Below are 13911 nucleotides of genomic sequence, written 5' to 3'. Positions count from 1 at the left end.
TACTTTTTTAGTTTTATTAATTATTAAATTGTTGAATTCAGGAGAAACGTTTTCGTTCAAAAGGAAAGCCGGTTTCAGCAAATCGAGGCTTACATTTATTTCTTTACTGTCTTTCAATACAACGAAAAATTTTGAAAATCTCTGCAACACTTTGAAGGGACCTTCGTACCTAGGAGACAACGTAGGTTTAATTCCAGTAATTTTAACAAATACAAAGTTTGACCTGAATAATTCTTTGTGAACAAAAGGTTTTTGGCTGGAATGTATGGTTGACTGAACTGGTTTAATGTCAGCAAAAGATGAGTCTAGTAGAATTACCTCGAGCAATAATCGCTGATTTCAAAGTACGGTGAAATCGTTCAATCATACCGTTACTTTGTGGGTGATAAGCAGATGTGTGTATTTGATGAGTACCTAAAAATAATTGGAATTTTGAAAATAATAGTGATTCGAATTGTCGTCCTTGATCGTGAGTGATTATGGTAGGAATACCGAAACGGCTAAAGTAATGCCTGAAAAGAGTATCTGCAATAGAGGCTGCAGAGATATCTTTTAGAGGAAAAGCCTCTGGCCACCGGGTCTGAATTACATTTTATGTTTTTAAATGGAGCTGCTGCCACAGCACGCTACAGTCACCTTATTAGTAATAGTTATCTGCTAAATTTCATCCTTCCAAATTGCTCCATAGTGGATTTATTAAAGAAAAACACTTGGAGAAGTGGTTTTGACCAAAAAGTTATATGAAAGACCCCCCTTAATTTTCGTTGAAAAATCACCCTTTAAAATCTTTCGCATCAATTTAGATACACCCTGTATATTGTCAATTGCCCCTCTTCCTTTCCTGAATCCCGCCTGCCCCTCCTTCAACAACTCCCCCCTCTCCATTTCCTCTTCCAATCTCCCCAGCAGTACCTTTGCATATATTTTAAATGTAGTGTCCAACAGGGTGATCCCTCTATAATTGCCCACCACCCTTTTACTTCCCTTTTTATACAGTGGACATATTATCCTTTTTTTCCTGTCCCGGAAAGATTTATCAAGATATATCAGATATATCAAGATTTATAAAAAGTTCTCTTTCGTCTCAGTTTATTTTTTACTTATAACCTAATTTTATGTCGAAAATGTCAAATTCATGATTGACTCAAATATAACATGATTTATTTTTTATTTAAACTTACTAATTTTGGTTTAGTTTGATCTTCACTATCTCCATGTCCTAATCGCCCATAACGACCTTTACCCCAAGTAAATAACTGCCCTGAACTGGTGATAGCGGCAGAATGCGCACCGCCGCATGCGATGTCTACAATTTCATAACCTTGAAGTGCTTCAATAACTTTCGGCCGATCATAATCTCTAAAATATGCAATAAAATGTTTATTTTTGTCCATTTTATTAAATTATTTATTACTTTTTATTGCCATGTCCTAATTTGCCATCGTCGCCTTCTCCCCAAGAATACACGTCGTTGTCGGCCGATAAAGCCAAGCAATGTTTACCGCCAGAGTTTACGGCAACTTTTTTAATGAACACGTGTTGTATCGATTCGATTAATGTTGGCACTAAAACTGAATCGGTTCCACCTAAACCTAATCTTCCACCAGCGCCAAAGCCTATAAATAAATTAAAAAATTAAATTGTCTTATAAATAGTTAATTAATTACCTGTTGTATAAACTTTTCCATCGGCAGTAACAGCAATTAGAGTTTGTTCTCCCCCTAAAATTTGAACCGGTCTCAAACTCGATAACGCTTCACACGGCGTGGGGCATTTCACTTTCGCTCCTTCAATACCGCCTAATTGACCTCGATGATTATGGCCCCAACCATAAATGGTCCCTGAACCGCCCCAAGATAACGTCCAATCTTCTGGTTTTCTAAAAAATCAAATTTTTTTTTTTAATTGTCACTGTTAAATTCTTTATAAAAAGGAAAAAACACATTCCACCCAACTTCAAAAAGAAATCGAATAAATCTTGGTGAATCTTAATTCGGAACAAAAGTACAGAGAAGCATCAAAGATGCTTACTGAAACGTATTTTTCTTTGTTTATAAAAATAAGCAAACCAGAAATGTGAAAGTGATAACTAAAAAGATGCATAAAAGCTGTGATGTTAATGATATCAAAGATGTGCAATTATAACATTTATAAAGTAACCCAAATGTTATAATACAAAACAAAAAAGCCTCTTCTTTTATACATCTTGGATTTTGCACCGTCAAAAGATGTAAAAAAATCCATGAAATAACAAACATATTAGGAATGCGTGTCTAAATCAAAGGGTACAGAAAGTCAAAACAAATGCCACACCAAAGCTTACTGCCACAAAAATCCGTGATGCGCTGATGAACACTGGACCAGCGAATGCACTAAAGCCAAAGACATCCCGGCTAAATGTTTCAACTGTGGAGAAAATCATCCAGCGAACTACAGAGAATGCACTGTGATTAAGGAAATACAAGCCATTAGGAATAAGAAAACAGTAAATTCAAATCAAAGAAAGCCAGGCGTCTCGTATGCCGAAAAAGGGGGTGGTGAAACTGCAGAGAAAACTGTAAGAGCATTAGTCTATAAAAAGGCTGATAGTAAATTAGATCTAATACTAGAAAAAATACTTCAACAAGAAGAAACAATAAAAACATTATATGCACGTCTAGATTTCATTGAAAGCAACTTAAACTAAGAAGCGATTCAAAAAAGAAATCAAAATGTCTAAAAAGCAGCAACTAAAAATAATGCTGTGGAATTCCAATGGTCTTCGACAGCATTAAAATACATTACCAATAATACTTAAAAAAAAAACAATTTTGATACACGAGAATCGTATATAAACATCAAGCATTACAATATTTATCACACAATTCACCCTAGTAATGCGGCTCGCGGTGGAAGTGCAATTATCATTAAAAGTAGTATTGACCACTATTTGAATCAAACTACAGTGACAAAAGTTCAAACCGTTAATGGTTTAATATCTGTAGCAGCAACGTACATACCGCCGAGACATAATCTCAGAAGAGAAGATTATCAGGAAATTCTACTGCATCTTGAAAACAAATTTATACTTGGAGGAGACTTTAATGCAAAACCTATGTCATGAGGTTCTCGCTTGATAAATATAAAAGGAAGAGAACTGAAACATGTAATAGAAACCCTAAATTCTGAGGTGCTCTCCATTGGTAAGCCAACTTATTGGTGAACAGATAGAAATAAAATTCCTGGATTCCTGGACCTGGATGGTCTTAGGGAAACTGGCTCCCTTAAACCTAAGAAGAGGACTGTAGTTGATTTTGTTATTATGAAAAATATATCACCTAATTTCGTAAACATAGAAGAAGAGTTAGGGCTGATCAGATCACTCACCAGTAATTATTACTCTAAATAACAAAGTATGTAACAAAGAACCCTTTTTATTACTAACTGGAATCTATTTCAACAAGTATTAGATAATAAAATTCATCTTAATGCTCTTATGAAAACAAACGGAGACATTGGCAAGAAAGTACTTAAAAGACGTACTAAACTCAACCTAGGCGGCAACACCTATTTTAACACCAAAACCTAAATCTAACATTTATCCTAAATTCATTAGAGACAAAATTGCAGAAAAACGGAAAGCAAGAAAGAAATGGCAAACCAATAGAATTCCTAGTGATAAAACTGAATTAAATAAAATAACAGCCGAATTAAGAGCATTAACAGATAGCAATAAACAAAATAATATTCAAAATTACTAAAAAAATCTTACTGACGATGCCAGTATTGATTATTCTCTGTGGAAGCCAACAAAAAAGCTTACAATTTCAAAAACACATACACCTCTAATTCGAAATAGTAATGGAAATTGGGCTAAGAGCAATCAAGAAAAAGTTAATTTGTTTGCTGAACATCTGTAAGAAACTTTTACATCAGACAGTGCAACAACGATGTTAGATACTGTTCCTAGCATAATTCAAAGTGATCAGCAGAGTAATATATCATGTGTAAGAATGAAAGAACTGTATTATGAAATACACAAACTAAATATAAAGAAATCGGCAGGCTATGATCTAATTAATGGAGAAACATCTACCAAAATGGGCGATTACAAAACTGTTACACATAATTAATGCTGCTTTTAAACAGAAATGCTTCCCAAGTATGTATATGGAAAGTTGCTGAAATAATAATGATACCAAAACCTGGTAAACCCCCCACAGATGTTACATCATATAGGCCAATCTCATTATTACCCTTACTATCAAAAGTACTCGAAAAATTACTATTAAAAAGATTAAAACCTGTCATAAAAGAAAAAGCTCTAATACCAACACATCAATATGAGTTTTAGAATAAATATGCAACAATAGACCAAGTGCATAGAATAACGAATACTATCGAAATAGCAATGGAAGAAAATAAAGTCTGCTCCACCGTATTTTTGGATGTTGCACAAGCTTTTGACAAAGTCTGGTAAGATGGTTTAACTTACAAACTACACCAAATACTAACATCAACGTATACTCAACTATTAAAATGGTACCTTTCTGATCGATATTTTAGTGTAAAATACGAAAACGCTTATTCACCACTACATGAAATACAAGCCGACGCACAGTCGGCATAGAAAATCAATTAAAAAAAAAAAGTTTAGTGTTGTTTTTTTAAATGTTACATATATTTTAACTATTAATAGACTCTTAGTGAAGTTTATGAAATCTTAGGTGTTTTATAATAGCTACTGCGCGAAATAAATTGCTATTACAATTTCTTTATTTTGTATAAAGAAATTTTCTAGAAAACGACACAACTTTGGAAAACAAAAAAAGATGGTATATCACTATTTGAAAATATTGTGTCGTTGGTTTCTTATAAAGCACAGAAAGGTCTTCATTTTATGCCTTTACAAGGTGTTTGTTGAAAAAAATTTTAACCATTTCTATTAATGTCCGTAAATACTTATATTTATTGACCATTCAATATTTTAAATTAAATATCTTGCGAGAAAACAAAGATGAACAATTGTAGCTAACATTTTTTTATTGCTGAAGGTATGGTGTACACAGCATAAAAAAAAATCTTGCACCAACGTGCGCCTTAAGCTATAAATTGGCATTCAAAGATTACTTAACACATAATTGTGGATCTTATTTATCCTTGTTATGATTTTCGCTTTGATATTATATTATTCGCATTTTCTAAAGATAAGACATTTGAAATGAACTTTCACCTCTCTTCCGGTTATACCGCAAGTACCGTAAGAGTTCTTCATTTTGTTAAGTGTAAAAATGTATTTAGTAGTTTTTTATACAGCTTAATTCTACTTCTAATTTTACTTGGAAGGATTGATGAATCCAGCGATTCGAAAATGAGTTTGAAGCATATTGCTTTAATGCTCCAGGAAAGAATGCTAACCTTTATGAATACATGCCTACTAGCGTCCATAAAATTTTAATTCATGGAGCTGCAGTAATTAAAGACTGGCTATTATCCATTTCTGAAGGGAGCTTTCTGAAGAGGCTCAAGAGGCGAAAAACAAACAAGTGCGCAGATTTAGAGATGATTCGTGTGTCACACAAGAAAATGTGGTAGACTTCAAACAAATGAAGATTTATTTAAAAGATTATTACTCAGCTCCGAACCATTTATTAGTAACTTCTATAAAGAATGTTCAGAAAAATATAAAAATATGAATGAATACGTGAAAAATTTAGTTATATTGGACGAATCTTTAGAAGAAAAGGAAGGTAAAGAAAAAGATGATGATGATGAAGAACAAAATATAGAGGAGGAAGATCTAGAAAATGAAGAAGACTCATACAAATTGAGATAAATGTTGTTATGTTGGTGAATTATGATGAAATTATTTTCGAATAATTCTTAAAACATTTTTAGTAAAAGCTACGTAAAATTACGCTATCTAACCAACTAATGTACTAATATAACATTGCTATTTCTTTAAAATAACGAAGCTTGCATACATTGGAAAAAATCGATTTTTTTTCATTTCAAAGGTGGCATACCCTCTTAAGAAACTTGGGAAAATTTCAAGAATCATCATGTCGCTTAAAAATCGACGATTCTTTTAATCAATGTGAAATGACCCAAAAAATACGTTAAAAATAAAAAGAAAGTGTGAAAAAGTGACTAACACTAGATTAACTTCAGTTATAAAACTTCTACTATATGATAACTAACTTCAAATTTAAAATGTCAACCTCAATTTTCACATATTTGTAATCTTCATTAAAAATCCTTTAAAATGAGTACAAACACGACATATTTATCTTCAATATTAATGAAGTTAGGGTTAAGTTCCGGTTAAGAAAATCCTTTAAAATGAGTCGAAACATGATACGTTTAATTCCAATATTACTCGAGATATAAGCAACTTCCGGTTTGGAATGTCAATGTCATTTTGACATATTCTTAATTTTTATGAAATATCTTAATATTTGTCACAAAAACAAAAATATAATAAAAAAAAAAAATAAAAAATTAAGGTTGGTATTAATATTTAAAAATAAAATTGCTATCTTCATTGTTGCTAATTTAGGGTTTAATGTTTTTTATTCCAACTCATTTTGGACTCATTTTAAAAGTTTTTTAATGAAATTGACAAATATGTCAAAATTGACGTTGATGTTTCAAACCGGAAGTGATTGTATTTCCATTAATATTAAAGTTAAATAAGTCGAATTTGGACTCATTTTAAAGGATTTTTTATGAAGTTGACAAATATGTCAAAATTAAAAGTTGAAAGTTAGAACTTTTTGGTTTTTTATTTTATTTATCTAAAAATTTATTAGTGTTTTAGCCTCAACTATTTAGTTACTGAAAATGTTATTGAAAATCAGGAAAACAATATATATTTTATAAAGGTCCTAGATAATACCAACAGAAACCCTAAAAAATTTACGTTGACAAGTATTAAAAAAAAACGAACTATAGTAATATCTTATGCTAACTAGCGCTAGCTACCACTGCCATTAGAACTAACACTAGATCGAGAACTAGAAATATTCGGATTTAGTTCCACGTCTGTCAAGACGGCTAAACCCGAATGATTCTAGTTCTAGGTCTTGTGTTAGTTCTAGTTTTAATGCAAAACTAGCGCAAAACATGCTAACTAGCGCTACCTACCGCTGTCGTTTGTAAAATGGATAAGATGAGAGATGTTAATCTATTAGTAGAGTCTCTGAAGATGGCCAAGGGCCGAAACTAGTTATACTTAAATTTTAAATATAATAAAAGACATAAACTTTTAATTTTATACTAACATCTAGAAAACGACACTGACCCGAAATTGTAGGTTCATCTATTTTTTCTATTGTAGAATTTCTTGGTGTAGCTAAGTGATAAGTTACACCTTTACCTATCAGACAGCATGGAAATCTCTAAAAACGATCAAAAAACTAATGTATGTGAGAATTTGTTATTTTGCGAAAAATATGATTGTTACCAGGAAGACTTATGGAGAACTTCAAGCTTTCCAAATTCAAAATAGACACATTGTATCATACATAGAGAGGCTCTTTCTGCACAAAATATATCACCTGAATTAAATATTGTGATGGATATAACTATCAAAGTGGTAAACTTCATAAAAACAAGACCCGTGAAGGCAAGATTTTTTCAAAAGCTTTGCGAAGATTTGGGAGCGGAGTATGCATCTTTACTTTATGTATGTTAATTATATTGTAAGTCTTGTTGTTTGTCAAGAGGTAACGTACTCTCATGTGTATACAAATTAAGAAATGAATTGTATGCGTATTTATTGACAGAATCGCATCCTGACGCAGAAAGGTTACAAAAAGGTAAAGATACCGACTTCTTAATAAAAATGGCGTATCTTTGCGACATATTTCTGCAGAGAAACGAAATGCATATACTGCAACTGGCTGATAAAATTTCAGCGTTTCAAAAGAAGTTGCTGTTGTGGAACAGAAAAATAGTCCTTCCTGTAAAAAAAAATCTGTTCAAGATCTGAAGCCAAGTTTGCAATTGATATTAATCCAACACTTATCAACATTAAGCGCCCATTTTGATAGCTATTTTCTACAGAATCTTGATTAATACGACTGGATTATTATAGATAAATTCCAATCGAACCCTCTCCCATCTGCACTTTCAACAGTCGAGGAAGAACAACTGTTAGAACTATTTTCTGACACAAGCCTAAAACTACGATTTGACAAAAACAAACTATTTCAACTACCACTTTAAAGATTATTTTACCGTTTGCTACGTCGCGTTTGTGTGAAACTGGCTTTTCTACACTTGCACTAATTAAAATCAAAATACAGATCACAAATCAATTCAGAAAAAGAAATGAGAGTAGCAATTTCAAAACTTCAACCCCGATTTGAGAAGTTATGAAAAAAAGAAAATATTTTTTTAATTTCTTTTCTTACTTAGTTACTTACCTATTAAGCCATATTAAAAGTTGTTCGTCATGTTCTTTCTTAAAAATATCATGGCGTTCATGTTCCCATATCTCATCAGTATCAGCTTCCGTTTCCTCCACCAATTTTTTTCTAACCTCCATAACAAAATTGCGCGGAAACAACGTCCTCGTAATTAAAGCTTTTGCAACTCTCGCAGCATAACAATAACGCTTAAACCACAACCATTTCCGATTGTCGGAGTGAGCGATCGTTTCGTCTATTGCCAAATCACAGCTCAACGCAACTAGTACTTTGAAAAAATCTGAATGCATCAAATGGAGTCCGGCTCGAACTGAAACGTCTTCGTATTCGTATTGGCGAAGTAAAGCTTGGGGTAATTCTTCGAGTAAATTGGCTAAGGGGCTATCGGGGTTTCTCACTTGAGTGATACCCATACCGAATTTTGATGCGTCGTTTGATATTAGGAGTTCGTGGAGTGTTTTTAAAGCCCACATACGTTGATTAGCAGCTAAAATAAATTAAAATTAAAAATAAAAGTAGTATAATAATGAGAGTTCTGCAGCGGAAGTTAATCCCACAAATCCACCTGTGACGTCACGCAATGTTATAAGCAGAGCCCGGACAGTTTAGGAAAAGTGCGCCCCTCCACACGAAATGAATTCCATGACAACGACGTAAGTACGTTGTTGTCGCTTTTGACACCTTTTGATCACTAAGTTACTCTTCAAAATTGAATTTCGAAGAGCGATGAGCGTACCTTAGCGAAGAACTTGCTGTGCAACATTAATTAATGAATTAATAAAAATAATATAAAAATACGACTGAATTATTCATTTTTGGTTTTATTAAATTTATAATTAATAAATTAATTCATAATTTATTTCGTGACATAAGGTATGACGTATCCGACAGGTTCGCACCCTTCGATTGAATTTTTGAGACTGGAGTGGGAGGCGTTTTAGGATAACTTTCCTAAACTGTCCGGGCTCTGGTTATAAGCATAGGGAGCGGTACCAACTTAAACTTGGAGGAGAAAAATTTAGGTTGGTATTGGAAAAGTAACTAGATTTGGTGACTTTTTCAAAAAGTTAAAAAGGTTAAAAATTTCGCGCCACTTAGCGGTGGGGTAGTAGAATTAACCCCCAATAGAGTTCTGCAGTGAATTTAAATATTGTTTACTTACATAAAAAGCTTAGTTGAGAACATGAAGCCAAAGCAATCGCTAATCTTGACATTAACGAAGTATCTGCAGCTCCATACAACCGCCGATCCAACAAACAAATCACCATATCAATGGAGGGTTGACTCAAAATCGCTCGATCACAACCAAGTTCTTTTGGATTCGTATTTGCGACGATCGGATAAACCGTAAATCTCCACCCCCATCCATTTACGGTACTATCACTGGTGAAAGACCATCGAATCTCATCCCCAGGAATATTTAAATCACCCGACCAATCGGACCATTCACGTCCAGATTTTGTAGCAACCAATTTTCCAGTGCCATCAACGATGGTTAATGGGTCGTGACGTTTTTCTGTTGAGCAACGTCGATCGAATTCGATGCGGAGTGCGTCTGCACCGGGGATCTTCACGTGGCCTAATATGCAAATGAAATTGTCTACTGCCAGAGTAAGATCGGGTTCGTTTGGCGATTTCAAAGAAACGCCATCTATAAAACTAAGGGAAGAAACTGGGTGGACGTACCTCTTAAATTGACGTCATCGATGTACGGGTGATTGGATTCTTGGACGACGGGGCGCGGGGTGTATGGTACTGAATGAGTGGTGCTCACGGTGTCTTCGAGTTCGGTTACGCAAAGTTCTAGAAGCATTTCTGCTACTGATCTAATTGAAATACCCATTGCTAAAAAAATAGATCATAAAAAGTTAGTTAATAAAAGTTATACACAATGTTTGAAAACTTGTCTAATTTGCTAAAAATCAATCAGTAACGCTTGGAAGCTTGTCTAAAATTGTCTAAGTGATAAAAATGTATTTGGTAATGATTAAAAGTTTGTCTAAACAACTAAAAAGTAGTTGTTAATCATTGAAAACTTGTCTAAATGATTAAAAAATAGTTTATTGCAGTTCCATGTTGTCCAAAATGATTCAAAATTGATTTGTTGTTTTTGAAAACTTGTCCAAATGATTGCGAGTTGGTTCTTACCTATGCCAACATTGTCTAAATATTCAAAAACTGTTTCAAACATTTGTTCAAAACGATTTAAAATCGTTTGCTAATCATTGAAACTTTGTTTAAATGATTAAGATTTGATTCGTAACAATGCCAGGTTGTTCAAAATGATCAAAAATTAGTTGGTAATCAGTGAAAACTTATCTAACTTGCTAAAAACTAATTGGTAGGCATTGGAAGTTTGTCTAAATGATAAAAAGGTATTTGGTAATAATTATATTTTTGTCTAAACGATTAAAAAGTAGTTGTTAATCATTGGAAACTTGTCTAAATGATTAAGATATAGTTTATTCCAATTCCATGTTGTTCAAAATGATTCAAAATTGATTAGTTGTTTTTGAAAACTTGTCCAAATGATTGCTAGCTGGTTCTTGCCTATGCCAGCATTGTCTAAATATTCAAAAACTGCTTCATAGCTATTCCCATTTGTTCAAAACGATTTAAAATCGTTTGCTAATCATTGCAAATTTGTTTAAATGATTAAGATTTGATTCCTAACAATGTCAGCTTGTTCAAAATGATTAAAAATTAGTTGATAATCAGTGAAAACTTATCTAAATTGCTAAAAACTAATTGGTAGACATTGGAAGCTTGTCTAAATGATAAAAAAGTATTTGGTAATGATTAAAAGTTTGTCTAAACGACTAAAAGTAGTTGTTAATTATTGAAAATTTGTTTAAATGATTAAAATTAGATTCCTAACAATGTCAGGATGTTTAAAATGATTGAAAATTAGTTGGTAATCAGTAAAAACTTATATAAATTCCTAAACACTAGTTATTAACCATTGGAAGCTTGTCTAAATGATAAAAAAGTGTTTGGTAATGATTAAAAGTTTGTCTAAACGATTAAAAAGTAGTTGGTAACCATTAAAAGTTTATCTAAACGACTAAAAAGTAGTTGTTAATCATTGAAAACTTATCTGAATGATTAAAAAATAGGTTATTCCAATTCCATGTTGTCCAAAATGATTCAAAATTGATTAGTTGTTTTTGAAAACTTGTCTAATTGATTGCTAGTTGGTTCTTACCTTTACCAGCATTGACTAAATGTTCAAAAACTGTTTCATAGCAATTCCCATTTGTTCAAAACGATTTAAAATCGTTTGCTAATCATTGAAAATTTGTTTAAATGATTAAGATTTGATTCCTAACAATGTCCGATTGATCAAATGATTAAAAATTAGTTGATAATCAGTGAAAACTTATCTAAATTGCTAAAAACTAATTAGTAACCATTGGAAGTTTGTCTAAATGATAAAAAGGTATTTGGTAATGATTAAAAATTTGTCTAAACGATTAAAAAGTAGTTGTTAATCATTGAAAACTTGTCTAAATGATTAAGAAATAGTTTATTGCAATTCCGGGTTGTCCAAAATGATTCAAAATTGATTAGTTGTTTTTGAAAACGTACCCAAATGACTGCGAGGTAGTTCTTACTTATGCCAGCATTGTCTAAATATTCAAAAACTGCTTCATAGCTATTTCTATTTGCTTAAAATGATTTAAAATCGTTTGCTAATCATTGAAAATTTGTTTAAATGATTAAAATTTGATTCCTAACAATGTCAGGTTGTTCAAAATGATTCCAAATTAGCTATTAATCAGTGAAAACTTATCTAAATTACTAAGAACTAATTAGTAACCATTGAAAACTTGTCTAAATGATAAAAATGTACTTGGTAATGGTTAAGTTTGTCTAAACAGCTAAAAAGTAATTGTTAATTATTGAAAACTTATCTAAATGATTAAGAGATAGTTTATTGCAATTCCATGTTATCCAAAATGATTCAAAATTGATTAGTTGTGTTTGAATACTTGTCTAAATGATTGCTAGTTGGTTCTTACCTATGTCAGCATTGTCTAAATGTTCAAAAACTGTTTCATAGTTATTCCCATTTGTTCACAATGATTTAAAATCGTTTGCTAATCATTGAAAATTTGTTTAGATGATTCAGATTTGATTCCTAACAATGTCAGATTGATAAAATGATCAAAAATTGGTTGATAATCATTAAAAGTTTGTCTAAACGATTAAATAGTTGAAATAATTAAACGTATTTATGCTTTTATTGATATTTTAATTGTACACTCTGCCTGACGCGTTTTGGTGATCTACGCCATCTTCGGAGGCTTATGAGCATTACTGCATTTGTTCGCTCCCGAGAAGAAGAAAAACAATACAATAAATAATGCAGCCCATTCGTGATTAATAACCAAAAATATCCTCTGAAAGAAACATTTTAACCTTACCACCTAAGAAGGAAAATAATATTTTATAAATGTACTACATAACATAGCAAAACAGGACGAAAGCCTCCGAAGATGGCGTAGATCGCCGAAACACGTCAGTACAATGAAAATATCAATAAAAGCATAAATACGTTTAATTATTTCATATATATATTGATAACAAGGATCCACACCATGATTAAATAGTTGTTTTAAACTTGTCTAAATTATTGAGAGATAGTTTATAATAATTCCATGTTATCCAAAATGATGTAAAACTGATTATTTATTATTGAAAACTTTACATATTATTATTTTTATTAATGCATTTTTACATACAAATTGTAATTTTGTGGCAACAATGTACTATATTTATGTATACAGGGTGTTTCAAAACTTTCACACCAAAGTGATATGGAAGACTTAAACTAAACCAAATATAAAAACAATGTTATTAGATTTAGAATTAAGTGTCTTGCATAAAACTTCAATTTGAAAGATCATTTTTGAAACACCGGCTGTTGTAGGACTATATTTTAGGATTATAAAAATCGCAAAGAAATCCCAGAAATGGCAACAGCAACTGATTGCCTTGCTTAAAGCTAAAAGCTGCCGAAACCACTCCCAAGCAAATAATAATTTATCTCTACTTCTTTAAAAAAATAGTTTTAATTATTGCTTTCTTCTTTTCATTATCAGAAAATATCTTGCGTGATGATTCAGCATTACTGAGGAAATTAAAAATGTACAGAGACAAAATCACGCTATATTTTCTCAAACCGACTTCGAGTAAGTTACTAATTTGATAGAATTTTGTCGTCATCTCGTAGAAACTGAACAATTTTTTTCTTTTTTAGATTTTGCGGCTAATAAACGACATATGGTTTGGATTTCGCTCATTTTCTGATGAATTATATCGGTTTGTAACTCATTACATCGACAATGTAACATACACATTTTTTCCTTTAACTTTCTATTTTCTAAATTTAATTCAGAAAAATATTGCTTTGCTTGTTCAAGCTGATTACGTGCCAAATTCAGTTTCTTTTCATGCTCAATTCGCTGACTTTCAACGCTTAACTGTTGGCGATGAA

The 13911-nt window shown here is 31.9% G+C and overlaps 1 protein-coding gene across 2 annotated transcripts in view; it reads right to left on the bottom strand.

Annotated features, from left to right (window-relative positions):
* Window positions 1-13911, bottom strand: part of LOC111415845 (E3 ubiquitin-protein ligase HERC2) — a 101758-nt gene that overhangs the window by 14446 nt on the left and 73401 nt on the right. Inside the window, exons 19-24 of one of the 2 annotated variants that reach the window (XM_023047727.2) lie at window positions 10098-10256; window positions 9574-10011; window positions 8409-8898; window positions 1668-1879; window positions 1415-1616; window positions 1182-1359 (exon numbers count right to left, since the gene is read on the bottom strand). In XM_023047727.2, coding sequence (XP_022903495.2) covers window positions 1182-1359; window positions 1415-1616; window positions 1668-1879; window positions 8409-8898; window positions 9574-10011; window positions 10098-10256 — 1679 coding nt within the window. The remainder of the gene's footprint in view (window positions 1-1181; window positions 1360-1414; window positions 1617-1667; window positions 1880-8408; window positions 8899-9573; window positions 10012-10097; window positions 10257-13911) is intronic. The other variant, XM_023047728.2, reaches the window with a different exon arrangement.

The sequence above is a fragment of the Onthophagus taurus genome, chromosome 3, assembly GCF_036711975.1.
Source record: "Onthophagus taurus isolate NC chromosome 3, IU_Otau_3.0, whole genome shotgun sequence".
Classification (NCBI taxonomy): domain Eukaryota; kingdom Metazoa; phylum Arthropoda; class Insecta; order Coleoptera; family Scarabaeidae; genus Onthophagus; species Onthophagus taurus.
This window is presented reverse-complemented; position numbering and strand designations above follow the sequence as displayed.